Below are 11275 nucleotides of genomic sequence, written 5' to 3'. Positions count from 1 at the left end.
CGAAGCTATTCATAATCTCATCCCTCCAGATTTATTTCACCTACTGGTCCTCATTGCCATGCATTCAGCCTCCTTTCTGCTCCACCAGTCATCACCATGGGGTGCAGGGTCTTTAGTCCCTCTATTACATGCTGACCAAAACTAGTCAGAAAGCCCATCTCTTTAAAATAGCCCATCCTTTTAACCCATACGGATATACTTTTCTTGATCTTTTCTTAATCTTTTCTGTGTGCTGTTATGAGAGCAAACATAGTAAAAAAGGAAGTCTTTAAAGGATTTCTCAGTTAATGAAACTTAGAGCGGACAGGAAAACTGGAGTAACAAGTTGCTCTTTATGCCCTTGTGGGAGTAGCTTACCCATATGTCTTAGTGTCATAACAGTCAGTTGGTGCTGCAACAGTCACACACTTGGTGAAGGCTGCTACAGGTAAGACATTGTCAGTTTTTGTACCTTGCATAATGGCCATGCTTTATTTTGGATATTTAAAAAATAGATAATTGCATTTTTGAAAAAGGTCACCAAAATTGTGAAACCTAAAAACAATGTGATTTACACTGGCATTCTCCTCCTGCAGTCCTGTGCATGTTTCAAAACCTTCCAGGTGTGAATATGAGCAGAACTGTTTCGTATATGCCTGAGAAATCTGCAGGATATTATTCTTTCTTTTATTATTATTTTTTTTTTTTTTTATAGTAATCTTGAGATCTCCTGGGTGTGTTAAAATAAAAAAAAATAAAAAACAGAACTGAATGGAGGAGTTTATGAAACATTAGAAAGGGGATTACAGCATGTGCTGGACTAAGCATGGTACATGCTAGAAATAATCGTCAGGAAATTTAGATTTTTTTTTTTTTTTTGCAAGACACCGTCCCAAATAGTTTTCCTAAAGTGTGTTTTAAGAAATTATTCATTTGAAAGATCTGTGTAATAATTTAGCAATTTCCTTATGGAGTTACATCAGTGCTTTAGGTCTGTGCTCTGCATTAGTTTTACAGGTAGGAGATAAAACCGACTGGGATCTTGGTGTAGCCAAGGAGTCCATTAACAGGAAGGGCTCCATTACTGTCCTTTTTCCTCTCGACCAGAGTGCAGCCTTTGAAATCCCTGATCTTTCCATCCTACAGACTAACATCAGTTGCATTTCTGATACCCCTTTAGACTGGTTCGTATCATACATCTCTGGCTGCACACAGTTCATTCAAATTCAATGTTTTCATTCTCATTCCTAACCAGGGTATAGTGGTGTGCCCCAAGGTTCCGTCCTTGGGCCCCTCCAATTATTTATGTTCTTTCTCTGGGCCACATCTTCTGCAAATTTGGGATCAGGTTTTATTTCTAAGCTTATGAAACCCAGCTGTACTCCAAAGAAAGCTCCAATATCCCCACCCTCTACCTCTAACCCTCTACCTTATAATTTGTTTTAAGGAGCTCGATCACTAGTTTTCAATATTTTCTGAATTGAAACAGAGGAAAAAAAGAGCTCTTCCTTGTTGACACAAAAATCGTTTTAGTAAATCTGATTAGTTTCTTTTCTTGCTCTCAACCTACGGATGGTTTAGAGATTGGACGTCTGTGTTGTCATCAAAAATCCTTCTTATAATCAGATCACTCCTGTCCTGCAGAAGCTTTCATGGCTCTTGTTTAAATCCTGCATCCTCTGCAAAATTATTTTACTCACTCTCGAAGCTATTCATAATCTCATCCCTCCAGATTTATTTCACCTACTGGTCCTCATTGCCATGCATTCAGCCTCCTTTCTGCTCCACCAGTCATCACCATGGGGTGCAGGGTCTTTAGTCCCTCTATTACATGCTGACCAAAACTAGTCAGAAAGCCCATCTCTTTAAAATAGCCCATCCTTTTAACCCATACGGATATACTTTTCTTAATCTTTTCTTAATCTTTTCTGTGTGCTGTTATGAGAGCAAACATAGTAAAAAAGGAAGTCTTTAAAGGATTTCTCAGTTAATGAAACTTAGAGCGGACAGGAAAACTGGAGTAACAAGTTGCTCTTTATGCCCTTGTGGGAGTAGCTTACCCATATGTCTTAGTGTCATAACAGTCAGTTGGTGCTGCAACAGTCACACACTTGGTGAAGGCTGCTACAGGTAAGACATTGTCAGTTTTTGTACCTTGCATAATGGCCATGCTTTATTTTGGATATTTAAAAAATAGATAATTGCATTTTTGAAAAAGGTCACCAAAATTGTGAAACCTAAAAACAATGTGATTTACACTGGCATTCTCCTCCTGCAGTCCTGTGCATGTTTCAAAACCTTCCAGGTGTGAATATGAGCAGAACTGTTTCGTATATGCCTGAGAAATCTGCAGGATATTATTCTTTCTTTTATTATTATTTTTTTTTTTTTGTATAGTAATCTTGAGATCTCCTGGGTGTGTTAAAATAAAAAAATAAAAAACATAACTGAATGGAGGAGTTTATGAAAAATCAGAAAGGGGATTACAGCATGTGCTGGACTAAGCGTGGTACATGCTAGAAATAATCATCAGGAAATTTAGATATATATATATTTTTTTTGCAAGACACTGTCCCATAATTAACATAACCAAAACTTTATATTTGAAAAGTCAAAAGCAGACATTTGTTACTGTCTCTATTTGTTTTGCTTTATTTCGTAATGCGCCTTATGAAATGTTGCTCGCATTCACATGTTCTGCATTAAAATCAGTAATGAAATTTCTCCTACAAAGATGTTTAATTAGACTCAGCATGGCTGCAGAAAAACGCTAGATCCAAATACGATGCATTTATTTTAGAATCATGAGGATGTGATTAATGGTACAGTATTTATTATTAAGAAATTGTGATTACGAGCAGACGTAGTAAACATGCATAGAAATTAGTCAGATGGGAAAATTGAAACATAAATATGAATAAATTTGTCCCAGGGAAAATTTTTAACAAAACTGCCATCATTATCTACGTTTGCTTTAGCTACACCATTCAGGTCTGCATCTTGCCTGCTCCCGCTCCACACAACATACAGTGACCCTTTGAGAGTAAAATTTGCAACATATTTATCCTCCTTTGAGATTAAAAAGTACTTTGTACTCAAAGTCAATTAATACCTAAACCGAATTTAACTCAGAAAATGGATAAAAGTGTTAAATAATATGAACTTTCTTGACACTTTGCTTGTGAGGATTTCAGGATAAAAAATCTGACTATGCATATTCATTTATTTATTTAGATGTATTATATAATGAGAAACTTAGTTTTTATTAATAACTAGTATATATTTTTTTACCTTTTAAAAATAATTAACATGTAAAGGTCCACTGTAATTTCATTTGTGAAATGTAAAAAAAAAAAAAAAAAAAATCATATGGTCTGTAATATAATAAAACACTCACTAGTTTATTTTATTTTTTTTGTTTGTTAACGTTCACAACTCTTTTAATTGTTAGGTAATAACCACAGTTTTTTCTTGCAAACAGAATAAAGCATATTTTATTTTATCTGCCTCTCACTTCCATGAAAAGGTAACCTTGAATCTCTTGTTTTCTTACCCAGAAACATGGCATTTATTCTGACTCAGGACCAAGTTCTGTGCGTCATTTGCATGGATAGTTTCACCGATCCGGTGTCTATCCCATGTGGCCACAACTTCTGCATGGATTGTATTCAGGGTTTCTGGGATGCGAGCCGCAAATGTGAATGTCCACTTTGCAAAAAGGCATTCCAAACCCGACCAACCCTCAGGGTGAATGTAGGCTTGAAAGACATTACAGAACAATACAAAAGGTATGGAGCTAGTACAATATTTTAAGCATATTAAATATGTCTGTTTTCCATTTTATTAAACATATGTTCTTTTTTAACACAAAGATCTATAAAAACAAAACAAGATTGCAAACCAGAGCCAGCACCAAGGAAAAATTCCTCCAGACGGTCCTTGAAATCTGACACTATAGCTTGCGACATCTGCAGAGAAAACAAGCTGACAGCAGTGAAGTCATGCCTGGTCTGCCAAGCATCTTATTGTGAAAAGCACCTGGCCCCTCATCTGAGGGATCCGGTGATGATGAAGCATAGTCTGACGGATCCGGCCACCTTTAGCACAAGACACCTCTGCAGAAAACACAACAGGCCGCTGGAGATGTTCTGCAAAAAGGACCAGACTCCTGTTTGTCGGAGCTGCACTGAGAGAGACCATAAGCAACATGAAATCGTTCCTATGGAGAAAGAGAGCAGGAGGATCAAGGTAACCCATAATAAATACCCGTCATAATTCCAAACTATCTACTACTATCCTAATGAATCAAACTGTATTAATCAATGCTATAATTTTAACTCTTTTCCAGGCACATTTGAAGGTGGCTCAATCTGAGATTCAACAAATGATTCAAAACAGGCTCAAAAGATGTGAGGAGCTCAAGAACTCTATAGAGCTGAGCAGGGTAAGGCTTTTATTTCATTTAAGATTGAGTTCAAAGTATCTTTTGCTAAATTAAAAGTTTTCAATAAACGTATTGCAATGTATACATTATTACAATGTCAGTACGATACCAGTGTATGATCAGGAGAGCTATTTGTAGTGAATTCTGCCAGTTTAATCTTATCTGGTTTAATAAGATTGCTTTTCTTACCTTACATTTTTTTATCTGAATTTTTTTTTCTCACATAACTTTCTGTAAGGATATGACATTTGGGCTGTTTTATCATCTTGTTTTGAAAATACATGAGCAGTAACACCATCTTTCAAGTAGACAATAATTCAGCCATAAATGTATTTTTTGTTTGTTTTTTTGAAAGTCCACAAAGCAGGTAAAGGCATTTCGGGAACTGAAAGAATTTGGTTAACAGGAAACCATAGTTTGACTTTCAGTTGAATTGCGGATAACAGTAAAAGAAAATGACTGAACTTGACAAACGTGGATTTTCACTTTAAGCTCTACCATTTTCTCAAAAGAAGTGCATTTATTTTGCACTATTGGGCTTTTGCAACATAAAAACTGTATTTATTGAAAATGTACATCCAAGATATGTTCTGGTTAATTTTTTTCAAGTTTTTTTTTTGTCCGTGATCTTGAGTCAAGTTAAAGAGACATTATGTACGTGTTCACTAAAAAGTATGTCCAAAATAGCCTTTTTATTTGTGACTAAAACCTTGTTAAGTGAGCAAACTGACACCTTGGCAATTCAGCACCGATGCATCTATAAGCTTATGGCCTATTTTTCAGTAATGTACTTCGGGTCAGTGGTTGCCGCACTGTTTAACGGATGTGACGTCAATCCCATCCATGTTAGATGGGTAAAAACTAGCAAATATTTAAAGCATTATTTTTACAATTTTTTTATTACTTTTTTTGGGAAATTCCGCTGCCCAGCTCATATCAGACACCAATAGCAGCCTCATTACGAGAACCACAGAGGGGCGCTGCACTTCTATGTTTTCGCCACAGGTGGCAGTAACATTAAAAAAACCTCCGTAATGGCTTTTTATGTCATTAAAGAATTGACATTGCATAATTACGGTAATATCAATACAATGTAGGAAGTGAAATGGTTTATAGGTAAAATATGGTGAACATTTGTGTGATAAGTAAAACTCATTAGTAATTTAATTATTATTATTACATTTTAGTTGCTGCAAGGTAACAACAGGACTCTAAAAATGCATGTAACTAAACCCTGAGGCTATATTTTGGAAAAATGTTCCTCATGTTCTTTCACATATTCCTACTATGTAGCAATTAATTGAATTAGTGAACAAACATTAGCATCTTCACTTTGTTTTTGATCAGACTTGTTTATGACTCACCTTGTAAAATCTTTGACGTAGTTCAATGAATCACCCGAGAACAAAGTTACTGAAAAAAATTTCAATTCATAGTTTTGATCTTTCATATTGAGCATTTGATTGAGCTGCATTTGAACAGGTCTCTGCAGAGAAGCAGAGAAGCAGAAAACAAAAACAATAGACTGTAGATTAGTCAAATATGTGAGAAGAAAAGTTTGGTCTAGTATAAAAAACAGATAATTTAGAAAAAAATGACTTTAGATCTGAACCTGTACCTTTGATTGGACTGACCTGTACTTATGCAGAGCTTTAAAAGATCCCAACTGCTTCGTTTGGAACAAAACCAATCAGGGTTATGTTCAGTTATCAATAATTTGTCTCAACTACTTATTGCTACAGGAAGTATAGGTTGTGATGTTTTCATTGGGTAACAAATATAATAAGTATAATAAGATGTAAGCATAAAGTGACGTTTTGAAATATATTCTGGCAACAAATTGTGTTCAATCTCAAAAAGCTTAGGGTAATTTCATGAAAATGAAAAAGACTTCTAGATAATTCTGTTTCCTTTTTTTGCAGATTGATAAAGACAAAGAGATACAAACTAGTGCTCATATTGCCAGCATGGCAATAAAGGCCATTGAGAGAAACCAAGCTCTGCTCATAGAGGAGATTGAAGAGAAGCATGAAGCAGCAAAGAGGAGAGGAGAAGACCTAATAGAAGAGCTCAACCAGGAGATCGATGAACTGCAGAGGAGATGCAGTGAGCTGCAATATCTGAAGGACACCAAGGACCAGCTTCATCTCCTGCAGGTCAGACATTTTAACCATAATGTAAACTAATCTTTCATAAAGCACTACTTGTTTTAATGTGATTGCAGGTTAAATTTAGCAGCAAATTAGACACATGAGATATTAATTCACTCTGCTTGTCCTGTTAGAAATATATAACAGCAGCATTTTTCTGCCTAATAAACGTAAAAAAATTTTGCATTCGGAATTTACTATTCCAGAGCTTCCCATGCCTGACTTCTCCTCCATCATCCACAAACTGGTCTGAGGTCAGTGTTGAGCCTGATATTTACATTAGAAGTGTCAGGGCAAGTTTCTCCAAGCTGGTGGACTTGTGCCGGGAATTGGAAAATAACCTTTGTGCAGAAGGTCAGTACTTATTCAATTGACATAACAGAAAACGCTTCATGTAGTCTTTTATAAAGATTTGACCATGTTGCATCCAAGATAATTCACTGAATAATTTTAAAACCTTTTTTTTCCCTCTTTCTTTTCAGAAATCAACAAGATTGGCAATTATGCAGGTATGCATGTGAATCTTTAAGAGGGTTCCTTTACTATAGTTTATAAATTGTCTCAAACTTCTGCATCTGAACAATTTTGTTTTTATTGATTGAAACTTTATTGATACTGAGTGACGTTTCCATTCTTTATATCCATCTATTTTTAGTGGATGTGACTCTGGATCCTAGAACTGCTGCTAACTGGTTGCTTCTGTCCCCCGATGGTAAAAAGGTGTGTTTCACAGTGAGACGCTTTCGTCTGTCACTATAAACCCTTCTCAGACTTTTGGATGTCAGTGTTTTTGTTGCTAATATGTAATAATCTCCTGGTGATCCATAGGTGAGCCTGAGCGGCCAGCAAGGAATACAGTCGCTCCCTAAGGACCCCCGCAGGTTCGATTCCTGTGTTGCCGTCCTGGGGCAGCAAAGCTACACATTTGGGAGGAGATATTGGGTGGTTAAGGTAGGTTTTTAGAGTTAGACCCATTGCTGAACTGCAAACACTACACAGTCAAATACTGTGGTAAAAACAAGTCATATGTGGAGATAATTTAGATCTTGAATATTGATGGAAACTACAACAAAAAAGTTAAAATGTAAATGTTTATCATGCATGTTTTATTAACAATGATTATAACAAAATAACCAGCTGCATCAAAAGGCTTGGAATTTTGTATCTATAGAGTATTTTATTTCATTTGGGTAAGTATCACACTTATCCGTAAGTAGTCTGGCAGAGACTCAAAGGATCAGACATTGAGCTGCTGGTCAATTTAATTTTATTCAGACAAGAAAGTAAACTCAGGCTTAGAAAGCTCAAAAGTTTAAAGAGAAATAAAGCTTTTATTGAACAATATCTTTAAAATAGACTTTTTTTTTTTTACCCTTTACCACTAAAACATCATTTGATGAGCAGACTGGCTCCTCAGTAGATCAGCGCCGATGCATATATAAGATTGTAGCCTATTTTCCTCATTTGACTTTGGGTCAGAAGTTCTGGAGCTGTTTGTGGATGTGATGTCAAGTTTATGTTCATGTTATATCTGTCTGACCTAGCAATCAGTGTTATAATCAAGGTGGATTTTATGGATGCTCAGACACCAGTGGCAACTCCACTCCGTAAAATGAATAAAAAATAAAAACAGAGATCATTGAACAAATAAAGAACACTGAGCTATTAAAACAAACAGAAGAGAGCTGCAGTTCTGTGTTTTGGCCACAGGTGGCAGTATTATAAGGAAATGCTGTAATGCCTCTTTAACAAGCATTCTTTATAAGCCTTAATTTTTACAGTACGTTTGTGGTTTTTGTTTTGTCTTATAATAGAATGACATATGCCGCTCATCATTCTTGTGATTGATTTTTGCTGCTTCATCTACAAAGAAACATTTCAGTGGCGTCATATCCTCAATCTCCTGTTTGTCAAAAGGATTGGCCCTGTGACAAATAGTACTTTTTGTTACTCAAAAACATATATTATGGCAAAACAGCATATTTCAACAAGGTCCATGGTTGGGATGTAGTATACGCTCTGGACAGACCGCTGTAGCAATTATCAGAAATAGTTTTCCTAAAGTGTGTTTTAAGGAATTATTCATTTGAAAGATCTGTGTAATAATTTAGCAATTTCCTTATGCAGTTACATCCGTGCTTTAGTTCTGTGCTCTGCATTTGTTTTACAGGTAGGAGATAAAACCGACTGGGATCTTGGTGTAGCCAAGGAGTCCATTAACAGGAAGGGCTCCATTACTGTCCGTCCAGACAACGGTTACTGGGCGATCTGCAGGAGGAAGGGTGAGAGTCTTCGGGCCTGTGCTGGACCATCCGTTATCCTAAAGCTTCAGGAAATCCCATCGAAAGTGGGCGTTTACTTGGACTATGAAGATGGATCGGTGTCATTCTACAATGCAGATACAAAGAGTCATATCTACACCTACAAAGGGTGTTGTTTTACAGAGCCTGTCTACCCGTACTTTAATCCCTGCCTTCATGACAATGGGAAGAACACAGTGCCACTGATTATCTGTCCGGTGGAAACTGGGCTCACTCTAGAGACTGCAGTGCACTAAACTTAATTCAGTGAAAGAGATATAAGGTTTACAGCATTTTAAAGGTTTTCACAAGCAGTTGGTTAACCTTTGTTAAACTTTTTATGTTTTTTATTAGTAACCCATTGAGTATGTTGGAAAAACTTAAAGGAAAATTCTCCCTCTTCAAGTTAGCAATCCAACAACGAAAAATGGCCGGTCACGGCCTCAGTGAAAAATATTGTTTTTATTTTTGTACTGATTAACTCTTAATTCATTAAATCAATGCAAACTGATTAGTTTTAGGTGTAAATAATGACCCATTGGTTATTCCTTGGTGACCGGACTTTTCCTTTAAGAACCAACCGACAGTTTGCATTTTCATGACAATATTTTAAAAACTGCTGGCATGCTTCTTGCAGCTTTTCCAAATGAAGCAAAGCAAGTGTACATCAAATACCTTACATACCCGGATTTGTCAGTATGTATTCTGTCACTTTTATACCCTTTGTTTAAAATGTATATGTCAATCTTAGGGACTTTATTGCTTCTTTATCTTCCTGGAACCAGCAGCTTCGTGCTCCAGTTTTTATGCTTGGTTACCAAACATTGTTGGCAGCAAAGCCAGTAACAGTGGATAATCTGGTTTTACAGCTTATTAATCCTCGTTCTCTGTCTTTCCATCATGTTTTTGTTTTTCTTGCATTAGAAGCATAGCTTCACGTATTTTAATGTTCATTTAATTTTTTTTCTACACACAGCTTTTTTTATGTTTGTTTTTTAGGAAGCTTGAGTAATTTAACATTGGAAAAATGTATCACTTTGAAACAAGAGAATAACTGATTAATTTTTAAATGTTTAGAACGAACTGTATAAATATAGCGTGACAGTGTGGGGTCATTTACCTATGCATCCGACTGATGCACATCGGTTAATTATGATTAATAAAGTCTTTTTTATAAAGGAAGAGAAAACCATGTACTGGTTGTGCAACATGACTGCACATGCACGACGTGCAAACATTGTTCTTTACAAATAAATTCTTGATGAAGTTAAGAGTACAGTTCTGTTTAGACTATTATTTTTAGCAAAATTAAACACCACCCTGTCTATCATCTCAAAGGAATGTTCATGCATCAGATGTATTTTAAAAATATATCTACTCTACTTTTAAACTGTGAGTAAACAAAGACTTTGGGATTTTTAAAAGCAAAGGATTATATCATAAATTCCTTAATAAAAAATTATGTATGCAAAGAATTGTTAAATGCACAAGCTAAAATTAGGGGGAAAATCTTGTTTTGTTCATACATTAGGCGCACCTGATTTAAAGCTGCAGGTGTTTTAGTGGTTAATTACCATATGTAAGAGAATATGCACAAAGCTGTATTACCAGGAAAAAGACTGCTGTTTGGGAACAACTCTCTTTTATGAACAGTTTGAAAAGCAAGCTACTGCTACAAATTTAAATACATCTATTTGCTCAACTACTGGTAACTACAAGTACTAAACATGCACCGTGCTGTTTAAATGAGTAGCAAATGTATTCTATAACAATAACCTGCAGGACACCAGAAAAAAATAGATTCAGTTTACCTTTTGGCCTAAGGTGCAGTTTATGCTTTAACAAGAAGAAAAGTCAGTCATTCCTTCCTTGTTCTCACCATCAGCTCATTTGCGCATGTGCATCCAGATATACATACAGGTCGCCCTCGATTTTATTTGGTAAAAAAGACCTAAATTATGCTTTTCCCTCCCAAAATATGGTAAGCTACTAAACTATAACCTGTTAAAGGTTAATAATGTAATTCCTGAGAAAATAAATGCCTTAAAATCCTTTTTGTTTTATCAGTCGTCTGTGCTCGATCTGCTCCGTAAATGGGATCCTATACTACGTCAGGGAGCTAACTGTTTTGGCTTTGGATTTAAACATAAATATACTCATTTTAAACATTATGTATCTTTGTGTTAAAATTATAGTATATAGTGCGTAATCTAAAGAAAGAAACAACTAAAATACAGATAAACATGGTTGCTAAGGTCGCTTCCCTTAGCACTCTTGCAGCCACTCCTTCATTACGCCTTGCATCAGCCACCCTTTCTGGTTGACTTTATGCCGCTTGGGATCTCTTCTCTTGGCCTGGTCATCCGCTTAGAAATCATTATCAGTTTTAACCCGGATGCTGT

General features: G+C 35.9%; 1 protein-coding gene across 1 annotated transcript; it reads left to right on the top strand.

Moving 5' to 3' along the window:
* The first annotated feature begins 389 nt into the window (after nucleotides 1–389).
* On the top strand, nucleotides 390–10051 carry LOC119794511 (E3 ubiquitin-protein ligase TRIM21-like). The gene is made up of 10 exons (XM_038302127.1): nucleotides 390–427; nucleotides 3537–3767; nucleotides 3852–4227; nucleotides 4328–4423; nucleotides 6346–6579; nucleotides 6780–6927; nucleotides 7056–7082; nucleotides 7229–7293; nucleotides 7402–7524; nucleotides 8744–10051. Exons 2-10 carry the CDS (start codon nucleotides 3541–3543, stop codon nucleotides 9128–9130), a joined length of 1683 nt encoding a protein of 560 aa, XP_038158055.1. The 5' UTR covers nucleotides 390–427; nucleotides 3537–3540; the 3' UTR covers nucleotides 9131–10051.
* Nucleotides 10052–11275: the final 1224 nt, after the last annotated feature.

Source organism: Cyprinodon tularosa, unplaced genomic scaffold, assembly GCF_016077235.1.
Source record: "Cyprinodon tularosa strain WSP-4 unplaced genomic scaffold, ASM1607723v1 ctg482, whole genome shotgun sequence".
Classification (NCBI taxonomy): Eukaryota; Metazoa; Chordata; class Actinopteri; order Cyprinodontiformes; family Cyprinodontidae; genus Cyprinodon; species Cyprinodon tularosa.
This window is presented reverse-complemented; position numbering and strand designations above follow the sequence as displayed.